The sequence below is a fragment of the Sinohyriopsis cumingii genome, unplaced genomic scaffold (assembly GCF_028554795.1).
Source record: "Sinohyriopsis cumingii isolate HCF-2022 unplaced genomic scaffold, ASM2855479v2 utg000160l, whole genome shotgun sequence".
NCBI lineage: Eukaryota > Metazoa > Mollusca > Bivalvia > Unionida > Unionidae > Sinohyriopsis > Sinohyriopsis cumingii.
Genome location: NW_028315873.1, coordinates 9694359 through 9718301, shown reverse-complemented (window position 1 = coordinate 9718301; position 23943 = coordinate 9694359). Strand labels below are relative to the sequence as shown.

General features: G+C 37.4%; 1 protein-coding gene across 11 annotated transcripts in view; it reads right to left on the bottom strand.

Moving 5' to 3' along the window:
* Positions 1–23943, bottom strand: part of LOC149774749 (uncharacterized) — a 160948-nt gene that overhangs the window by 75784 nt on the left and 61221 nt on the right. For 10 of the 11 annotated variants that reach the window (XR_016416740.1, XM_089944865.1, XM_089944871.1 and 7 more), the window contains 4 exons: positions 13552–14085; positions 8791–8897; positions 2779–2971; positions 146–300 (listed from right to left, as the gene is read on the bottom strand). Coding sequence is in view for 10 of the 11 variants with exons in the window: in XM_089944865.1 (XP_089800991.1) it covers positions 146–300; positions 2779–2971; positions 8791–8897; positions 13552–14085 (989 nt within the window). In the remaining variant the exon portion in view is untranslated. The remainder of the gene's footprint in view (positions 1–145; positions 301–2778; positions 2972–8790; positions 8898–13551; positions 14086–23943) is intronic. The other variant, XM_089944873.1, reaches the window with a different exon arrangement.

Here is a 23943-nt window from a genome sequence, read left to right as displayed (position 1 = left end):
TTTTGTGACAAAACATTATTAACTGCATTTTCTAGTCAGCTACCAAAGGTTAACAACCTGGTTGAGTCATTGGCAATAATGCATGGAAGCGAAACAAGATATCTTTTCCTCTGCTCTTGTCAAAATCTTGTAATCGAAACTATACCTTTCTTGCATCCACACCTACAGTCATCGCCCCAACAGGTTTCGCAGCTGAAGGGGCAGTCAATACATCTGCTTTTACTCTCTTCTTCCTCCCTGGTGCCAGTTTTAACTTTTTATGTTTTTTGAGATGATCTTCAGCAGCGAAGGTATGGACGCCTACAAAAGAAATCGTTTTTCTTCAATCTTTACCTTTTTATGAACTTAAACATCGTAACACAAAACCAATTCTCCAAAACAGTTTTTAGTTGATGGAACAGTTATCAACACACTGCCTCTGTTTTCTGAGATGGCATGGGCACTTGTAAAATGAATTGTTTACACCACAGTCTTCAGTTTTATGAGTCAAACAAACCTTAACTCAGAATATAGATTTTAGCACTATATATGAATTTGGAAGCTAGATGTTAAGCACTATATTTGGATGCCTGTAACCATAGCTACCTCGACTACTTCTCTTTGGATGCTATTGTGGGTTTAAACAGTTTACAATGAATGTTATTCAGAGTCATTATAAACCAAATGTCTTATGATCTATTTTAAGACGAGGAATTTGTGACGGATCGTTTGCTGCTCAAAAGTTACGTCTATTCACAACCAATATTTAGACTTCAAACTTCTTTTTCGTTAAGGAATATGAGAAAAATAATCCTTCAATATCCGTTTGTGTTAGATATTAAAATTCCACATTTAGGTTCAGAATTTAGTGCCTACACTGACACAACTGAATCATGTTTATTCACCAGGGGTAAAGTGATTCATCAACATATCACAGTATGAACAATATCGCCATACACATGTATCAATACAGGAGGCGATGAATCAGTACAATGTATACTTACCCTATACAATTATATTCAAGTATCTTTAAAAGGCAGAGAAACTCATTTATGTCAGAAAAAATATTTACGACACACACTCCCCTGCTACAAGTTATAAAAGGTTACTAATGCGTGTGATTCAAAACCTGCTTCTCTATATCCTGAATCACCAATTCCATGATATTTGTTTTTATCCCACCAGCATATTCAGCCACTGATAGCACATGGGACTTTCCAAACTTGTCCCCCCATATGATTTAAGTACTTTACTGATCATTAATTTTCTCTGTTCTTTATATCTTGTCTACAAAAATTAATTTGAAGGCCTACACGTCTGGGGAATCACGTGGTGAAATATGCTTTATTCATTTCTGATTAGTGGTTACCGTCTGTTCTAGAACTGGGGAAAATGATAACCACCAATCAGAACTGAATACAGCTTTTTCATTGCATGACAAACCAGAAGTGTAAGAATGAAAAACTGGATCCAGGTAGATGTAAAGAAACACAGTCACTTCACATTAGAGTGTCTATTTAAATGATTAGTAACGTACTTGTATCATCAATCAGAACAAATCAGGATTAAGTCCTTTGTGTTGACATTCTTGCAAAATGACTGAATGTGCCAAGAGGATTTGCAAAACTACCATAGAATCAGCGAGGAAGATGATTTCTAACTTCACCAGTTAGTCATCTTGTGCTATCAGGTTGAATGGGACAGGGAGTTCCCGCAAGTTTTGCTTTTTCAATGACAGAAATAAATTCCTATGGGGTATGTCACTTGTTTTGCATCTGCAGGAAATACAATATGAGGGATTATACTGACAGTAATTTCTACTCCAGCATCCTTACAAGTTCTAGATAACATTCTCAAGGAAAATGCTATTTCTTCTGTTTTTTAACATAACATCGGAATACCTTCCAAATGTAACTGAATACATAAAATTGGTAATAAAATGTTTTTAATCCATTCATTCTGTGCAAATAAAAAAAACAGGTGACAAAATAGTATTGCATGAAATCAAAATCAGCATCCTGAAGTGCCTTAAAATGTTGAATTAGAGCCACCAACTACAACCAGGTAGTCTGTTTGGAAATATTTTTTTAATCTTGCATCTGTCATATCTTGTCAAGAAATAGAATGACATATAAACAAGGTGACCAGTTTAGTACCGTCTCTAACCTGCATACTGGAAATACAATCAATGTATGGAACATATCAATATGGCTCAATAATACTAATAATAATAATAATACTTTGCTTACAGAGAGAGACTCATTTACTCAAGCACTATTAGCCCTTGAGGTACTCTTACAAAGGGTATGCTCATTATATGAAAACTAACAGCAATTACTGTTCATTTTAACATGTTTTGTATTAAAATACTAACTTCCATTATAGAGCTATGAGATCAAACAAAATAATAGGTGTACATTACTATTATCTGTTCATGGATGAGAAATGGTAAATAAACAAGATGACAAGTCTAGTCAGTTTTATAATCTGCATACTGGAAATACAATCAATAAACAGACACATATGAAACTGCTCAAGATGAGGCCAGACAAAGTAATAAGTAAAGTATGTGTTTCTGGTTGCACTGGTTTTAAAATTAGGGTAGGGGAGATCATTTTTTAAACATTATAATGTATTTTATGGGATTTTAAATATTATTAAAAAACTAGCTGTTAGAAAATCCCATTTATCTCCATTGTGATTGAAATGAATGAGAAAACCGACCGAAACACAGGACCATACATGTGCGGAGGAAAAGTGCATCTCATACAGCAAATTTCATGCTCCCTTTTTACCTACCTGTTATACTTGCAGCAGAGGTCACCTCTACTATTCCTTTTCTTTTCCTCCCAGCTCCAAGGACAGTCAAGACCCTGGGTTGTTCATTGGAGACTGTAGCAGAAGGTGTTGATGTGGTTGGCAGTGTGAACTCTCCCATTTCCATGGTTGTGGACTTTGTCTCCGACTCTTTTCCTTGTGCTGATGATTGTTTCTATGAAGAAATTAAACAAAACTAAGGTCTTAAAATCACCCTGTTACTGAGCCAGTAACACACTCGTGGCTTAATCAAATGGTTGTCATTCAAGAAAAGAAACTAAGGGATTAAGATCAAGATTCAATGGAATAGGCAGATATCTATTTGGTACTGAACAAGTACATGTATTAAACTTGTGGCTCAATCAAAAGGATTGTCAGCATGAAAACAATGTGATTGTTGCCTTTATAAACCAAAGGCTTATGGGGACACTTGCATTGGCTGAAGATCTTTGAGAAAAATTACATCTGAATTGAACATAATAATTTGTGGAAAAAGGAAAATAAAACTTTAATCAAAACTTGTACTGCATCAAACGAAGTATTTGTGCAGCAAGGCACAAACGATACAAATACAGCTGGTCAGTTCTGACACGAAAATGAAAGCAATCACATACAAGCAATGTACGTTGTAGTAAACACCCATGGTAAACAGTGTGGTGGGTAGTATTAAATTTCCTCATAATATTTTCAAATTATCAACATCCAAATAACTGTATTGATATTGAATAGTATGGTGAACTGTATAAACATTGTGCATAATGTTACAAGTCTATACTCTTAAAATAAGTAACAGAAAAGATTGAAGACAACAAGCTTTGTAAAATTTAACAAATAATTTATTACTCTAGAATACAAAATGAAAAAATGGGAACAATGACCTTATGGTACTGCAGGTTAAATCCAAAAATAATCCAAGAATTATAGTCACAAGTAATAAAAAGTCCTGAATAAAACTCAGTTCAAGTCCCGAAGAGATCCGACATTGAAGGAGATGATGTCTGTAATAACCTATGAAGTGCAGATGTGTCAAAAGTCTCTTGTTGAATCACAGAAAATATTATTCCAGTTTTGAATTCAGAATAAATTCCAGTGAATGTCTTTGTCCAAGAATTCTATCAGAGCACTTTTGTATTTCACACTGGGATTTACTGTTTACTACTCCTACAAATAGGGCTTTATCATCCCAAAATAGCGGTTTTGTTATGCATTAATTTTAGCACATCGGCATGAACCAGCATCTGCCTCTATGTTAACACAGAAAATCTGCTGATCCTACAATGCTTTGCAAAGACCAACCTGAACAAAGTGAAGTTTGCTTTTGTTGCTTATTTGACCGGTGTGTGTGGGGGAGAATCTAACTTTAACTATGTAATAAGTTAACACATATTTGCCATTATTGCGTTGCATTATATCTTTCCATGGTCCTAGTCCCAGTCGAAGAACATTATTCCCTTCACCAATTAGTAATTACAGGTCTTGAAATATAAAGTAACATAATCCTAGTCTGATACCTTGGCCTATTCCAACATCTGGAATATAACCCTTCTCTTACTTGGGTTGAAACTGAAGACATGAATAAGGCTGAAGTCATGAAAGTCTCATCATTAGCTGGTAAGTATTGCCAAATTAGTGTTATTCCCCATATAGCTACATTTGTATCGCAATAACAAAAGTCTCTAATTTGCCAATCTGGTGAGAGGATAGTGGGTGAAGATAAACTGTAAGGTGTACCATTAATCAAAGATATATATATATGGATCTGATAAAAATGGAATATCAACTTGCATAGAAATTTGTACTCTGTGGACCTGGGTTCGAATCTCAGTAGAGTACGAATTAAAAATTCTCTAACCTGTATGATAGTATTATTTGTATTAAAATATTAATTCTGCCTGTTGTTATGAAGCACTCTTCTACAGAATGCAGGGATAGCACTTTCAGTTAATCTTGTGTATATTTATAATTTTCAATAAATAATTCTATATATCTTGATTTCTTTCATACGAATCTGGAATGGCTGTGTAGATACATGAGAATCAATTACTAAGCCATCATGAGAATGTGTCTGCTACACACGAGTGCATATAACACTGAATGAGTAACATCAATTTTTGGGTGATGTGTGCTTCGTCGTGAAGGAATATGGGCTCATGTGTGCAGGCAAGGTGATGGGTGCTGTTTACCCATAGACATGAGTTCATATCTCCATAGAGTACGAATTAAAAACTCTCTAACCTGTATGATAGTATTATATATATATATATATATATATATATATATATATATATATATATATATATACACACACACACACACACAGAGGAGTACAGATATATACTGTCCGTGTTGTCTAGTCATTAATTTGTTCTTACAGACACGCGACTATAGCAAAGTAGGCAAATAAATTTAAGTCTATAACTTGAAACGGCAGCAGTTATCATTTTGTCTGAGTACCTTACAGGCACATGGTATATTTAGATATGTGTAATGCATGCTGAAATTTATCAATTAAGACTGAAACCAGCAGCATCTTTTATGGATACAATCAATGGAAGCAATCAATACTAGTTTAACTGACATTTTTTTATCGTTACATAAGAATGATTTTCATTGGTTGGACATAGGGCTTCCCCAAAATATCATTTTTTTTTTAAATCCGTTATGTGCAACCTGTACAATTCAGGTAGCAACGTTTAATACATTCTGCATGTTGCCTATCAACTGGTCCCGGCTGAACCTTTAATGTGCCAAACATAATTACAATGTATTGGCAAGTTCTATCTCAGCAGCAATATATAATTTAAATGTGTCATGATTCAACAGAACCCAGAATCAGTGAACTTTAAAATGGTCCTTGTAAAAATACTGGAAAGATATATTTTCAATATAGTCACTTTATTCATTCTTTCTTATAAGATAACTCTAAAATAAGCATTGTGAAGAAAACCATTTTCATTTAGGCCCTACTGGATGCAAGTCTTTTTCTGATAACTCAATGTGTATGTGACCGTACACACAGAAGGAGTAGTGATAATATTTTCAAGATGGTCACAGTTATGGCCATATTGGACTTCAGATCAATATCTTTTTTATTTATGTCCAACTACTCCAATCCCTCGATAACTCACACCCTGTTAACTCCGGAACCCGCTTATAGCATGGGATCAGGCGTACATCCCATTTTTTAAACCAGAAAATACCAAAACATCTATTCCTATTTGTTGAACTTGAAGAAAATCATGATCAAAATTGGTAATGGAAACATATATTGCTCGTTTTATCATTGAATATGGTAGAGAGGACCTGGAAATTTTCATCAACATTATGAAATATCAACTTTAAAAAAAAGTCACACAATTTGTTACACTTTTTTCTAAATGACATTCTTTGTACTGTAATTATCGATACTCAAGGAAATTTTTATGAATGAAAATGTCACTTACGCCTAGTGGAGACAGTTGTTGTTGTTGTTGTAGGGTTTAACGCCATTTTTCAGCACATGATAGGCTATACATGGCGGCCAGTATTAATGGTGGAGGAAGAACCCGGAAAAACCCGGAAAGAACCACCGACCCACCAGAAGCTACCAGCAAGCTTTCTCACGTATCCACATTAGCCGAATCCGAGACTCAAACTCACGCAGACAGAGATGAGATGGCAGTGATCCGTAATGGAGAGGCTTTAGACCATTCGGCCACTCGGGACCCCGCCAGTGGAGACAGTACTTTGATAAATAAATGCCAATTAAATAATTTTTTTTTTTGCATCAATTGAAATTTTTGTTCTAGTTCATCATAAATTAAATGTGTCCTGCTGTAATTAAATATAAAATGTTTCAATCTAAGTGTTTCTATGAAAACCTAGTTAAGTGCCAACCGTGTTTTGATATCGGAGTGGCGAAAACATTTGTTGCATTTTTGCAATAAATAAAAAGCCCCTCCTTTTCTATTATCATTTGATTACGTCTCTGGAATCTAACAAAGGTTGTGGAATAAACAACAAATTTAAAAGGCATACAAATCCTACATGCTTAAGAACCAGCGCCTTCGGTCATATGACAAGTAACTTAATTCAGTTGATCATTTGAACACTGTTATAAACGTTATTGTGTACATAATCTAATTAAACTACCTTACATTAACCTACTCAATTATAACTGTGATTAAAGATAGCAAGGCAACCAAGTGAAATGAGTACTTAGTAAAAAAAGTGCATTGTTTTAATGATATGGACCATTGTGGAGAAAACAAGCTTCAGAGAATTCCTGAACTTGCACAAAGAGATATGCTCAAGGATGATAAGAAGTTTCGCTGTTACTTGTAATGAAATCACAGCATCAATATTAAAATAACTGAACAATTAAAAATTCAGTTTCAACCTCGACAGTTGTCTCACAAAATATTGCATTTATTTTATAAAAAAAGGGATTTTTTTTATTAGTGTATCAACTGATTCACCAATTAGTCTGGTTCCTATCTTCGAAGACTACTTGTTTCAAAAAAGATATCATAAACCTCTCCATGAACCAGACTAAAAACAAATTAAAAAGTCATGACGTAACTCATGAATGTTTTCACATACCGTGTTGGTTGTTGAAACCAGCTGGAAATGTTATCAATCTTTAAGATGTTGGACATTTTGAAAATAAATGTGATTTATAAAGAATAACAAAGAACATCAGAAAAAAGCGATTTATTGACAATTATTCTCAACACGATTTTAAAACAAGAATTCAAACAGCAAACAGTCCAGTTCCCCCCTCAACCCCGTGGTTCTCCAGATGTCTTTGTCTAGCTGAATTCTGGCAGGTCCCTCAGTAACTTGCACCCTTGCTTATAGTGCGGTCTATGTTTTTGGACCCCGTTGTGCGTGAGTTATCGAGGGAGAGGTGTATACACCAAGTCATCTAGTGAAAACCCCATACTGATAAGACTTCCCATTTAAACAGATTGGTAACAACATTTGAGTCAGATTGGATACATGTGCGCTAAAAAGAAATATAAACAACCCCATGTCAACATGACCTTCTGTTCAAGGTGGGGGCACCAAGTGGCCTAAAGTGCTCAGTGCTATGGATCACTGCCATCTAACCTTTGTCTGCATATGTTCGAGTCTCAGGTTCTGCAAACGTGGGTATGTGAGAAGGCTTGCTAGCAGCTTCTTGTGGGTCAGTGGTTCTTTCCAGGGTCTTCCCAGGTTCTTCCTCAACCATTTATACTGGCAGCCATGTATAGCCTACCTTGTGTTAAAAAATGGCATTAAACCCTACAACAACAACAAGCTACTACTTTTCAAGGGGAGTAGAGAGAACAAGATTTTAAAGATAGCTCCCAAAACATTCACAGTGGATATCAGATGGGCAACAGTTTTACATGAGATCGACTAGACACGATAATAAATCTTAAAATGAAAACCTTATGTCTGGATACCATCCATTCTGGACAAATAGTGAAAGCAAGATCTTGCAGATGGCCACCATGGCAGCAATACTGACTTTAAGACTGGCATCATTTCCATTAAGTACCATTTTTCATTAATATTCCATGTTGATCATGACTTTCCATTTAGAATGGTGACAGCAATTTTCAAGCTGATTGCTATTGCTGCCATAATGGCCATAAGATCGGCACTATTTTAATTTGTTTTACCAACATGATAAGAAATTGATTATTGAAAAGCCCATTATGATATTAACATCCATTCAGTAGAAATAGTGATAGCAAGATTTTCAAATGGCCATACTGTATGTCCAACAGGCATCATTTCCATTCAGGATCAACCAGACCATTGAGATAAATGCAGGTGTAAAATTTTATAGCAATCATCCAAGCAGTTTAAATGAGTCATGATAACAACTGTATGATAATGGACAGACGGACTTTTGACAACAGGCCTTACCATTTGATCTTCTGGTCTATGACCAATAGAGCTAAACAGGCAGAGGAGGAACAATCTAACACATCTGACATTAATGTCCATAACCATAATTTGTACCTGTGAAATTTTATCCACATGTGTTCCCACCAAAATCACAGGGGGGATGCTGACTTCTGATGCTGTTGCACAGGAGTGTATAGAGTTTAGCCAAACTTCAATCAGTTCTGAAAATAAGTTATAAACAAGAGTAGTGTCAATGGCACATTATTTACCCACCCCAAGTCATTTAACTGCTGATATATATATATATATATATATATATATATATATATATATATATATATATATATATATATGATTTCCATGATTTTCTAAAGCTATAATTCCAGGGTTTTTACAGGATGAAATACAGTTTTTCAAGGTTTGCAATATGACCATAAGTGAATGGAATTAAATAAATTTTAGATTATAAAACATGCATTTTCTAAATCTAAAGATGTTTCTCTTTCAAGACTCTTCAAAGCATCTAAGTTGGAACAGACGATTATGTACAAAACCACAAAAGGTATCATACGAAACAAGTTTGATTATATTCCTATAAATTGTCATATAAAGCCAATTCAATGTACAGAATAAAAATTCTAACTTTATCTCGCTCACCTGCATCATGCTGCTATGTGGGAACAACATAATGAACATAAAATTAGTTTTGTTTCCTTTCAAACCTTTAATTCTAAAGAATTCTATAGTAATATATATTTGCATCTTATAGCAAGTAAACATTTCCTACTACAGTATAAAAAACAATACATGCAAATAATTAGAATCTTGTCTTGTAACGAAAACAGTTTAACCATGAATTTATCTGTCCCAATAAAATCCCAAACAAGATTTTTCAAACAACCTAATCTCTTTAAGACGATCTGGTTAACAATCCATCATTTAAGAAACATTCAAAAGGGTTGATTTAAATTTTGACAAAAGACCTTAAAAATTATGCACTTTTGTATAAACAAGGACTGAATTTTCTGTCAAATCAATTTGTCTTGTAATTCGTTAAAGCAGTCCCCAAACCTGTGTTGATACAGGGGCCAATACAATATTGTTTCTGATATATAATACAAGGGATGACAATTTCTCATTTCAGCTCTGAGATTCAACAACCTGGACAAAAAATTTCGCTTAAAACAAATGGCAGTCCCTTTCCTAATCCGGATTTTCTCCAAATATTCCCATCATGTTTTCATATTTGGGCATTTAGGTTGGGGTGTTGGATCATTGCAATTGCATATAGAAAATTTGAATTTGCTGCCACCGTGCCATAGTGACATATGGTAGTAGCTTACCAGAGAGCCTAGAAAATTTAAACTTATGTTACATCAACTTATACCTGCACGAAATCAATGGGAAAATAATTTATTTTCTCAGAAATATTAAGTATTATAATCGTTATGTCTTTAATCTGCTGAGAGACTAGACAAGACTGTGGCATAAATAAAACCTGACCCAGTACTCGCCATTTTCATTACTAGTCATAAAACTTGACAAATCTCAAATGACAACATCGGAAGTCCAATAATCATGTGATATCAACAACAAACTCCTTTCTAATGTTGCTGTACAGAAATTCAATTAAATTAAATGAAAGTCAGATACCTTTTGTAAAAACCAGCAATATGGCCAGTCTGATTTATCAAGCAGAAAGCAGATGTCAACGTGGTAGTCACGTGATACAACAAAACTCCAGAAGTTGTTCTTGGTATTCATAAACATGGAAAATTTTGTGTTCTTTCATTTTTGTATTTTTATTACAACCAGTATACAACTTTCATTTAATATTTTCCAACAAGATTTAAAATTTGCTAGGCCATCTGGTAAGCGGCTATGCTTTGCCACCACCACGTTGGCCTCTTGTGATGCTAGACTGGTATTCATACCTTCCATGTAAGGGAAGATATGGATATCGAGCTGACTTTGAAAATAAAAGTCTAGTAGACGAATCTAATCCACTCAGCATTGGGACTGACTGAGCATATATGTTTATTGCAAGCACCCAAACGATCCATACTGCACACTCCAAATATTCAGGCTAGAACTCGATAAATTAACTCGCGATCAGTTTAGTTGCAACTCAAATACATGATTGTTTCAGGCATCAAGCGAAGGCAGAAAATTCCCATGTTTTCCCCAAACTTTCGTTAATATTTGTGCAATTCAACGACTTTTCATGTTGAGGAAAAAAATTATAATTTCTCCCGACTTTTTCCCCAATTTCCTGGTAGCGTGGGAACCCTGTACGTGTGTGTGTATGTATACTTTAGTGCAAAATCTATTCTCTTTTTTCAGTAACAATAGCGCTGACCTTTGATCTTTAGACCCCAGTATCAATTAACTTTTTCGTTACCCTAATGAGTTTGGTCCATGTTATTACTTGACACCCAGTGCACGCCATCTACAGCTGTTGTTTGAAGGATGTGATGTAAAGTTTATGTCATTGTGCAAAATAACATTTTTATTCTTTCAGTCTCAGTGATTTTGACCTTTGATCTACTGACTTCAAATCAATAGCAGGGTTTTCCCACTCCAAGTATAAACCATCTACATAACGTGGTCACAGAAAATCAGAAAGAACACAAATTATTGAGAGGAAACTATTATTTTCTAGTTTTTTCTTGAAGCACTTGGGCTTAAAATTGATGCTGAATATGGTAGAAAACTCAAGTTATTGTGTGGAAACCATTATTGTACTTCAATAACACTGACCGTAACCTTTTAATTTCAGTATTAATAAAAGTCCTTTTTTATTCTTCATGCAAGCTATCCACAATATTTTATAACTATATATTTCAAAAAACTTGAGTTATTTTAAGGAGACAGCTGTCTTCCCTGAATCAGTGACCTTGACCTTTAAGCCAAAATTCAAGATGCAAAAGGTGATGGACTCGATATTTAATGTGATATATGTGAACTTGGAACAAAAAGATGCTCTGACAGATGGACAGTGTGATAATAAATTGCTCTCCACTTTACAGTGGGCATATAAAGGGCCATGTTTTAAATTTCAAATTTCCATAATAGTCAAATAAAATACTGCTCTTTCAACAAAACATATCCCCTTTAAATATTTCAATTCTATATTTCAGAGGCTATATTGCAATAAGTTCAAATATTGTAGTGTAAAAATGAATTATACAAAGAGACTGTATACAAGGTTTACACAATACGTGAAATAAAAATTTACTGGTGTTTTCCTGGATGCAATTCATTTCTTCTAATGTTAAAATCATTTTGGTTGATAAAGCATGCATTGGGGACAAATGAGTCTCCATAGATACTTGTCGAAGTCAGTTTATCACTTTACTCAACACAATAAATATGTCACAATCTAATTACGCTGTTACTAAAATAAACACTGGCAATCAATACAAGCTTGATACTAGAAGAGGTCTTCATATACTGTCATCACTCTGAATACAATACGTTCATGACCAGAAACCGATATTGGTGACAAGTTTGCAACACATGCATGTGTAAAATGCAACTTTCATTGTGACCTGTTCTGGACTGACAAATTGGCATAATTTATATATGCCATATGTTAAGTAATACTAAGCTTCAAAGCTTGCTTAAGGTTTAAAATTCACAGCTATTCTCAACATTCCTATTTGCATCTACTTGATTCAGGGATAAGTAGTCAAATTTCCTTGGCACTGGACAATGAGTAGGAGAAGTGGTTTTGATGAAGCCTGCCTGTGTCTGGTTGGTGTCCAAACATCGACTTTCAAATATAATCTGATTATTGACAGGTATGTTTGATACATTTTCAAACCCACTTATAAGATGGGATTCTACGTTGAAAATTCATCGATTTCTAAATATTTAGCAAGGACTGACAGTAACAATCACTTCAAAGATGGGGTGGGCAAGGGCTGCTATTGATAATAATGCTTAACAACATGTTCCTAGTGTCAACTACCTTATAATAGCAGTGACTTTTTGCAATAAATTTTCATTAAATTTACAGACTAGTTGGAAACTCGGCGAGATTAGATTTACTACCTTCCTCCAATATTTACAAAGATTTTCTTATCTTCCACATAGGAAAGGACACTGATATAGAGTTGGACCAAGATGTAACTACTACTTTACTATTCAAATTGCCTGAGCACATGAATTGACTGTACAAATATATTTAGGGCTATCAACCAAATGATTCATGCTGTATCTGAACTGAATGGAGAGTCCTACAACCCTGAAAATTCCAGTAAAAATTCACTAAATTATAATCAGCTTCCTATGGGTCAGTGTTTCTTACTGGGACTTTCCTGGGTTCTTCTGCCACCATTTATACTGGCCACCATGTTTATCTCATTCACTAAACAATGGTAGTAAACCTGAAACAAGATATTCAATTAGGACCCAATTATGTATTTTTTTTTCTGTCATCAAGTGTTGGCTTAAAATGTCCAGCACTGCCCCTCTTCCCCCCACCCCCCAACTTTTTCTCAGAATTTCATGGCTTTTCCTGGATAGGAACAAATCTAATTTGTCTCCCAACTTCTTTCCAATAGCTCAATTAATACTTATGTATAATTTACATTTTTTATCTAGATAAAGATAAATGCAAAATGAAGTTACATTCCATATGCAAAGAAGGTGACAAAATTTCATGTTATTAAAAGGAAAGCACATGGATGCCAAAGCAACTGCCATGCCAAGGTTCAACTAAGCCTGGATTGACAAGTTTTTCTTTACTTTCTATTGTCTCTTCTTTCCTCTTGGGAAATAAAACTGTGCTGACTTTGCATTATTGTATAAAATAATTAAGAACATATAAATTTTATTATTTAAGTCAGGCAGAGTAGTAGTAGAACTCACCATGAACTTTGCACTTCATTATTCCATCACTATCAAAGTAACACTCATCAGCTACAAAATCAGCGAGCTCTTTGCTTATATCTGAAACCAAGAGGTAGATGGCTCGTCTTGTCAGGAATGTCTGGTGTGTCGTGTAAAAGGCGAACTGGCCTGCAAAGTCCCACATTGTCAGTGGTGAAGTTGTGTCTGTATCTTGTTTCAATTTATAAACATTTTCCTGCAACAATTTTAGCATGGCTATCATGTTTGTTTCTGACTGAATGGTTGCCATCTGAGCTAATGCTGGGGGGGATTCTTCTTGCTGACTAGCAGTAGATGAAAGATCTAGGCCAACATCATGCTGAGGAGAACGGATGTATAGTACTTCTGATTCCTTGCCTTCAACAGCAATATGAGCCACTTCATGGCTCATATGAGTTGTCTCTCTTTGAGGAGGAATTGTCACCTGGTCCTCATGAGTGGCCTTGTCCTTCATTGATTGCTGCCCATTGAGGACTCTGGCAAGGCGCAGTAATCGATAATCCTGTTCAGAATCTGAATAAATAAGCAAATAAAGCTGAATTTTAATTTACATCAAGCAATGAAGTTATCAATGAAATTTAAACAGTAAACTGGGCACATTTACCATCCCAGTAGGATTTTTTTATGATCTTTTATTCAAATAGCAGCAGAGGGGGTGGACAGACCAAAACAATTTTACCAGTAACCCCTTCCAGGAAAATATTCCTCGATAGAAGGCTTATTTCGACGAAATAAACCATTCTATTCAGACCACAGAACAAAAAAAAATATCCCCGAAAATTCGGAGAGTCTCTCCTCGAGAAATTTTTCGAATTTCCCCAGGGATGCAATGCATTTCCGCTGGCAACTTGGTTTACTTCAATAAATCTGAAACAGTTTCCGTGGCGGGGGTCGTCATTGAAAAATCCATGATCGGTCCAGCCCCCCCCCCCCCTGCTGCTCTACGAAATGAGTTTCCAAGGAAAAACATTTTTATGTTAGCGGAATTAAATCATTGACAAATAAATAATGGCAAATATCGGAGAAGCACTTACTACTAGATTAGCTCGAGAACGTCTCGAAGCAATTCAGAAATTTCTTCCTGTCCGTGATAGTGTCAGACAAAAATTACAATTAAGACAGCAAGCACGGGAAGTCTTTGCAGAATCCGCGGAGGAATTATTTAAACCCGTCACTGCAGCTACTGAACGGGTTACAACTGTCATCAAAGAAGATCTTCTTCCGGTATCAAAACAAACTGCGACGCAGGCTGAAAAAATAGCAAGAAGAACTAAACAGACAAAGAAGATTTTACGAGATCTTCCAACTGGTATAGCTGCGGCTCAACCTCCACCTGTCGGTGAAGAAATACTTAAGGGTACTGACGTCGCCGATGTGGGAGAAGAACCAAAACCAGTAAAAGAAAACGTAGAATTGATTAAAAAATTTAAGGAAGGTTTTATCGAAGATATTAGAAATACTAAAGGGGAAGAATTACCTAAAAAAGTATTAATTAGTATATTTAAAAAATCTAGTATTTTAAACCCCCCCCCATGAAAAAGTAACTGATGATAATCTTATCAAATGGATATATCGAATATATACAAACAAAAGGCAAGCTAGAGATGATGATTTAGATTATATAAGTCTTAATAAAGAAGTAATAAGACTTTATGACGAGCAAATAAAACAACTAGGACAAAAACAACTCGCCGGGTATCAACTTCCTCCATCTCTGCAACAAATAGAACAACAGCAATCTTCTTCACCGCAAAAACCATCTAAAGAGAAAAGGAGGCAGGTGGTACAGGAAATGAAGCGAAAAGCAGAAGAAAAATGGAAACAAGAAGAAAAAATATTAAAAAATATAGAAACTAAACAACAGGAGAAATTACTTTCCCTAGGTAAAGAAGGAGATCCTGGTGATGATACTCCTCGACCGCAATCTCCAGAGGAAGAATTTCACGACGCACCAGCCGCTACTGGTAGTGGTCTGGGAAATAATTTTATTTGCCCTGATAATATCGTCAATGACGTATCACGGTTGGAAGTTCTCATCGGAGGAAGACGTGCCGGAAACAACTCTCCGGAAATTATAAATGAAGCCGCAGATATCTGTCAGAGACTATTTCAGCGTGGCATTATGGATATCGGCATCTACCGGGGGCTCATTGATGAACTCGCGGATGGTTACTACAGCGACTAGCAAATTTAGTTAGAGAAACAATAATTAAATAAAATGATCGTGCACAATTCTCAACCTAGACACGCTAGTGTGTTACCAGTCCGCGTAGTGAACTCGCGATTACCAGTCTACAGAGCAACCTACGGAGATGGTCTCGGTGATACAATTACTGGTTTGTTTTCAAGAATAGCCCCTAAGGCATTACCGATTGCAAAACAATTGTCGATGAAAGCTATTGATGTCATTAAGGATAAAGCCCTTGGATCTGTTGGTGATCTCGCCGGGAAAGCATTCGCGTCAATCAAGGACAGACTGTCACGGTTAATTCGCAGATCAAAAAAACCACCACCGGTGAAACTGGCGAGTACTGAACTTATGCCAGCGGATGTCGGTAAAATAATAAATCAGGCTGCCAGTCAAAAACTCGCAGAGTTAGTAGCCCAAACACCCGAACAAATAAATACAAGTCTGATATCAGGAAGCGGATTTCGTTTTAGACGACAATAATTTTATATAAAATGTTCAAACGTGTATCTGATCCCGCGTTCGACATGGACGCACCAACACTCAAAGACGAATCCGTGCGCGATTATCAGTATTATTCTTACGAAGCACGAACACCTAATCAACGGGGTCGAATTGAATTGCAAGTCCAAGACACAAGTAGATATTTCTTGCCCGCGGAAGCATTTCTTGAAGTCGAAGGTATTATTTTGAAAAATGATGATACCGAATACGACATTGATACCCGAGTTGGTTTTGTTAATAATGGCATCATGGCGCTATTTAAAAATGCTTCATACAGCATTGATGGGAGGGAGATTGAAACAATTCAGGATAATGTTGACGTTGCTACAACTATTCTTGGATTAGCACGATATTCAGATGATTACACTAGATCAGCTGGCCCAACAATGATGTTCGCTAAGGATAATAGTCAATTTCCCGATCAAAGAAACGTTATTGTAGGTACTGTAAGAGCAGGAGGAGGAGCAGCAGATACAACCGCAGTAATATCAACAAATCCTAATTATAATCTTGGGTTTTCTACGCGTAAATTAATGCTAACAGGAGCTCGCAGAGATTTTTCATGCGCAATTCCGCTGTCTCACATTTTTGGGCTCTGCAGAAATGTCCGAAGGGTTATTTTTGGAGCCAAGCATTCAGTTGTACTCACCCGAAAAGGTGACGACAACGACGCTCTCTGGCATCAAGTAGCTGATACAGTTGCTAACACGGAAGCACTTCACGGTAAGGTAATATTATCAAAACTTGCATTGTGGATGCCAACAATGACACCATCGCTCGCTGAGGAACAACGACTTCTCTCTTTTATGGACCAAGGCGGCAAATCATTAATATCATGGTTAACAACAACAACAGATTCTATTCAAGGTTCTGGCGTTGGACAATTTACTTGGCATATATCATCACAACAGGGTGTATCAGCACCGCGTCACATTTTTATCGCACTTCAAAATAGTAGCAGAACGGGTTCGCAAGTAAGAAGTCACATGATATTTGACAATCTTGAAGTCACTAATGTTTCGCTGCGGATAAACGGTCATCAAGAACCATCCGAAGACATAACAATAAGTTTTAGGAATAATCAAGTTGCACGCGCGTATCATCGTTTGATGACATTTATGGGGCGCGATCAGAATGTCGACACTGGTCTGCAAATATCACAGTTGGATTTCACAACGCTGTACCCGATTTATTACTTTTCGTTGGAACATCTTGATCTAGCCAAACAAACTGTCGTTGATATTTATTTTCGAGCTAATGTCGGTGTGTTTCCCCCGGCAATCGTTAATGCAAATCAAGTCGTAGGTCCCCCTCTAGTTCCAACTACAATTGCAGGCCCTGCTGGGTTTAGAGCTGTCGCGGTTATACTCTCCGATAAAGCAATGCTGCTTGAAGGTGTTGGCGGACGAATGAGAGTTATTGACGCTCCAGTAGAAAACATGTAACAATTAGATTAGTTTCTGAAATATAATGTCATACAGTCACGTTAACGTCACCTTGACTTCCGGTCAGACAAAGAAATTGCAATCGAAGAACGCAAGCACGTGCGGGACATCAATAACACTAAAACGAGATCAACTTGTTGGTGGTCCAGACAAGCTGTCGTTGACTAATACTCAGATTAAACATTTTAATAAGGCACTAACAGCAAAAACCGGTGTCCGACTTAATTTCTCTGCTGCAGCTATCAAGGACATGACTAAAACCGGTGGAATATTTCCTCTTCTCGCAGCAATACCGGCATTGATTGCAGCAGCAGCACCAGCCGTAGCAAAGGCAGCATCACTTGGTGCAGTTGGAACCGCAGCTGGAATGGCACTAAAGAAAGCAACCGGACACGGGTACAAAAAAAAGGGGAGATCCGCTCGCGGATCAGGGCTAAGACTACCGGGAACTCCCGCATCATGGTATCCAAAAAATTTCTAACGCTGAAACACAAAGTGTCCCCGATGTTGAAGCTTCCAGCTTCTAATTTTGATTTACTCGATGCTGTTAAAAAATTGCGCATAAAACATTTCAGAGGAGTATTTATGCGAGATCAATTACCGCAACAACCGAATAATCCAGAAACTGGCATTATCAATCTCGACAACAAAGATGGTCCTGGAACTCACTGGGTTGCTTACGCGATCGATCCACGCGGAATTATTTATTTCGATTCGTACGGTTTAGCACCGCCAGTTGAGTTTCTCAAGTATGTCCGCGGAGTGCCTCGCACTCTCAACAGCAGATTTTATAATGTTCCAGTGTGGCAGTCGACGCTACCAACACAAACATTAGTTGATCCGCCCATTTGTGGGAACGAGGTTTTAAATGTTCTTGATGCAATCTCAAGAAATCCAGCAACTCCTCCTCATAAAGTAGTGTATGAATATACCGCATCGAGAAATGCTTAGCATTTTCATGCTCGCATTTAAAAAACAGCAATAAGAATAATGGTGGATATTTACGGAAGACCTTTCACAAGAAAAGTCAAACCTGGCACAGATGTTGATCTCTCAAAATATGCGACCCGAGATGAAGTCGATAATCTTTTGAATATAGCTGGAGTTGACCCAGATGAAGTTGCTATTTTCCAAGACAGGCAAGGAAAACTAAGAACGAGCAACATTAAGTGGAATGATATAATTCGCAGAGTTCTTGGAGCTACCAAGGATAACTTCGTTGCATTTAGTGATGGCGGCCGGATCAAGGACTCGAACATATCAATCGCAAGCATCAAAGACAGTATTGATAAAGGTGTTGATAAATGTGTGAAAAAAGCCGGTGACACGATGACAGGCGAACTCAGCATGAATGGAAACAAAATAACCGTACTCAGAGATCCAGCCTCGAACGACGATGCAGCAAACAAACAGTATGTGGACACAGCCGACAGCGTCATAGATACCAAATTATCCACGTTACGAGCTGAGTATGATGTTCATGTGACCCAGTTTGGAAGACTTCGCAGAAGCGTTCTTAACACCGTAGATGAGTTCTTCGGGAAACCTAATGCCGTCAGTATGAAACTCACCGAAATTAAGGAAACATTAGATAACGTAGTAAATGGAATTCCTCAGATAATGGAAAAATTTAATTTAATTAAAATTCCTGCCGGAGTAACCCCAAAAAACCTTGTGTGTACGATAAAATCAGGAAGGGAAACATGGTCACAACAAAACAAGACTATTACACATACTGCAGATGTTACTGGAATATACAGACTGACAGTACTCTCTGCTGTAGAATTTAAGATATCTACCAGACATGATTTAACTAGCAAGTTTTCCCGAGTTGCGTCTGTGGTGATAAACAAAAGAACCGAAGAAACTTTTACGCTGGAAGCCGAAAATCCGGAAGGATTAGCCACAGTCAATTACTGGTATTGTCTGGAATTTGTCGCCGAAACACCTTAATTGGTCACCGGGTAAAGTAATAATGGAAGCATCCGCGTATAGATACAATCAAGTCCGTGAGTGGCAATCTGAGTTAAAAACTGTCATCGAAGTAACCAGTCGAAAGGTAAAAAAATACCGCAGACGCATAACAGTGTTAGACATTATGGTTTATTCAGTATCTGCCGTTGTTGCATCCGCGGGAGTAATACTATCAGCGGTCACTCCGGTAATTGCAGTCGCGGCCACAATCTCTGTTTGTACGGCCACTACCGCGGCAGGAGTTTTCGGCATCATAGCAAAAAAAATATCCTCGTGTGCTAACACAAAATTACACGATTACACGACAAAATTAAATACAGCCACGACCGCATATCAGAAATTATCATCACTGATATCATCATCGTTAGACGTGCAAAGTAGCGATGCTGCGTTGATATCAGATTCTGAATTCAAACTAATGTCAGATGCGTACAATGACTATTTGAAAACTAAACAAATAAATAATGTCAATAGAACTGCTTCAACAAATAGTCACAAACACAACACCGGTAAGGACCACAATGATCTCAGTGTCCTCGACGACACCAGAATTCAGCATTAATTTTCCAACTCCAATTCCAGTGAGTGAAATCGCGTTGGCAAAGCTCAGCGTGTATCACAGCTGGCCCAATATCAGGTCGGCATCATTTGGTGATCTGCAGCCGAATAATTCGTTCGTGTTCTCGTGGAAAACCAAAGCCGACTCTGACGAATTCGACTGGGATACAATTACGCTACCCACTGGGAGTTATCAGATCGAAGAAATCAATAATGAGATACAACACCAAATAAAACGAATCACCGGCAAGGAAGCCAAAATATCTATAACAGCTCATGAACCAACGCTGTCTGCGGTCATTGAAATCTCAACACCGGGATACGCCGTGGATATTTACAACAGCTCAATTCGGACCGTATTAGGATGGCCACGATCCCGACCCGAACCTGAACCGGGCCCACCACCACCCCAAAAATCAGATTTCGAGACCGTTAAGCAAGACCCACACGACCTCGTCGGGGATTATTTATTATTTGTAGATAAATTAATATCCGGAGAAGCCTGGTTTTCAACATCACCTAGAATTCCCGTAGATATAATAGGGGCAGCTTTCACGGGCGGGGAATACCGTCAATACCGGCCAGAAGATATAGAAGCTCATTTTTTTAATCTGATCAAACAAGCACATAAACAACAGCTAGAACTGTTGCGAGTATATTTTCAAGATTATATTTCTGATTTAACAAGTTCGCGCAATAAAATTATCACAGCCATAGAAAAACTAAACAAACTCGCATCCGCGATGGAAATTATAAATCAAAAAATAATTCAGCATCTACTGAATCTCAAGGGCGATTACGGAAACGAAAAAAGATCCAAGTTCGCATCCCAATTTGGTATTCCCGTGGAGAAGATTTCAGAATTTACACTTCCTGGATATAACGCGCACACGCTGAGAAAATCGGTCTCTGATCTCATCGCGGAATCTTTCGAAGATATTTCTGCCACGTACACGCGAACAAAACCACAACCTGTTATTCTCAAGCACGACAACAGTACAGCATCCGATGGCAGACACATCTCGCCGGGGATCGTAAATATCACAGATGTTATTGCGGTCAATCTTGTATGTGACGTCATCGACGGTAGCTACAGCGCTGGCAGCGCTAGCGCTGACACAACGACGGCCCAACAGGGGTTTATCCTGTATACGTTCACACCAAAAGACCCCCCTGGTTTTCTGATTGTGCAAGAACCAATCAATGTGGTCTATCTGCGGTGTCATACCGTGTGGTTGTCAACGATAAATTTCAAACTCACCGACCAACGGGGGAATTTGTTGGACCTGCGTGGCGAGACTGTCTCCGTGAACTTACTGGTGAAATCCTAAAATGCTCTCCCGAGTGGTTCGGCATAAGTTATCGTTGGAAACTCAAAGCATTTCTCAGGAAATGCAAAGCATTTCTCATCGAAGAGTTTCTCGTGCTAGCGCGCATTTAAAAAAAACGGTTGTATATAATGTATCAATGTGAATACATTCACGCACGAGTTCATATTCATGATAAGCAAATTCTTTACGAGGCAATAAAAACCGCATTTGGAAACTCGAAGAGTTTCTCGGGACAGCCCCCGGAACAGTATTTCCCCGTTAAAATAATAGTTGACGTGTATGGTGACGAAGACTTCTTGTTAACTCCGTCACAATTGACTTTATTACAGCAAAATCATATGATCATAGTTTGGTGTCAACGAGAACAGATTATGAACTATTCTCATTGTTGTATTGATGCTGAAACGCTCGAGTTAATCCTGAAAATGTAAAACATTTCCAAAATCTGAAAACCCCCCTGGAACCGTTAACGGTTCCCAGAAACTCTTCGAGTTGAGAAATTCAAAGAATTTCCAGGGCAAAAAAAAAAATAATACACTTTTTTTTTACCCGGAATTCATTCCCGAATGTGCTTTACATTTGCGGAATATAATTCCCTGGTGGGTCACACGCGGTGGTATTTATACTTAGGCGTCACAAATACTAGTATTCGTAGGCATTTCCCCGTCTAGATTCTTTATATACCCTTTTAACAGTCTCACCCTGGTGTTAATTAATTTTCGAGTCTCATACTCGGATGACAATCCAAGACGAATCTTCTCAACTGCATGGCACAGTGGAATAAATTCAGATACCTGATTGGACGTTATCCCGGCAAGTGATTTGTAAACACGATTCTGTATATTTTTAATGAACCTATAACACGCAGGGAGATTGTTCTTCCCTGACCGTGATAGCTCATTCAGGGATTCAAAATCTGACATAATTGTTTCAGTGTCTAGTAAAATATTAAAACCCCGCTGGTATAATTCTTTAATTTCAACAAGTATGGTATTTATGTTTTCGTGATTCATATTATTATGTATTTTCATATTTTTAAATGCATGAGAAGTCCCTTGGACTTCCACAGAAATGCTTTACTGAGCGATGCTAGCACGAGAAACTCTTTGAGTTTCCAACGATAACAAAAACACACACGTAGATAAGCGGTTATCACTGGAAACACTTTGTGTTTCTACCCGGTACTCTTCACCGGGTTACTGTTCTTTGTTAGGATTTTTTTTTTGTGATTGCATTTACAGGTCTTATATTATATCGTTGTTTGTGTCAATGATATAACAGAATGAAATCTTCTGTTTGAGCTTCTTTGAAAATGCTGTTTTGTAGATCCCGGTTGCGACATGCTGTACAACAGGTGGACAAATACCGAAATACCTACCGGCGGCGTTTATTGACTGGAATACAATTTCTTCACCTGTAATTGCGTTTATAGATTTAATAGCTCTTCTTGCAACTGTTTTACAACGCCCTGTGTTACCCAGTAGGCAGTTCTTGCTCTGAGTGACCACGCGAAGATTGTTTATAGAGTTATCAAGTATGTTACCGTTAATGTGATCAATGACAAAACCCTTAGGGATCACTCCAAAGAAACATTCGTAAATAAAACGATGACATAAATACCTCTTTCCGCACGTGGCAGTAAATCTTAAATAACCACCATTATCAACTCCACCAACTGGTCGTCTTCGCGTGCAGTGTCGTACTATGCCATCTCGGTTTGCCTCATAATTTGGAATAGTTGGATGTGGAACAAATTCTTGATTCATTATACTATAAGCAAATCATTTGTCTAATTCATAATTTGTCTGAAAACTTATTTATGTAATCACGCTCCGAGAGAGTGTTCGAGTCTGGATTTTTTTTATCATAATACCGTTTTAGTTCTCGATAGCGTTTTCCACCACACGCTGAACATAATTGCGTTTTTCCTCGTACTCCAATGCCGCATCTGATACACGGTATCGGTCCTAGACTCCCACCGCGGACCTGTTGAGCATGTTGTCCACAGTATTCGCCTCTGCAACGTCTGCTACACGGCGCTGATGAATTTAGTTTAATCCACTTGCATCGGTTCATTATATATAATATTTTTGTCTATTTAAATACTTGTCTTAATTATAATATGGAGGAATTTGAAAGACTATCCAGAATAAAACCCGTATCAGGTTCTCGATTCGATCTTGACCGGTTAACCGCTGATCCACGACGAAGAGAGTTAGCATCGGTAATTGGTGTTATCAAGAACGCCAAAGAAGAGTTTCGTCGTGATGGTGCCGCACACACGTGGTCTTCGTATAAAATTATCCCCGACGCGGGCATTTCTCGTGGCCGTATCATTGATGCTACCATGAACGATACAATCGCGCGTAAC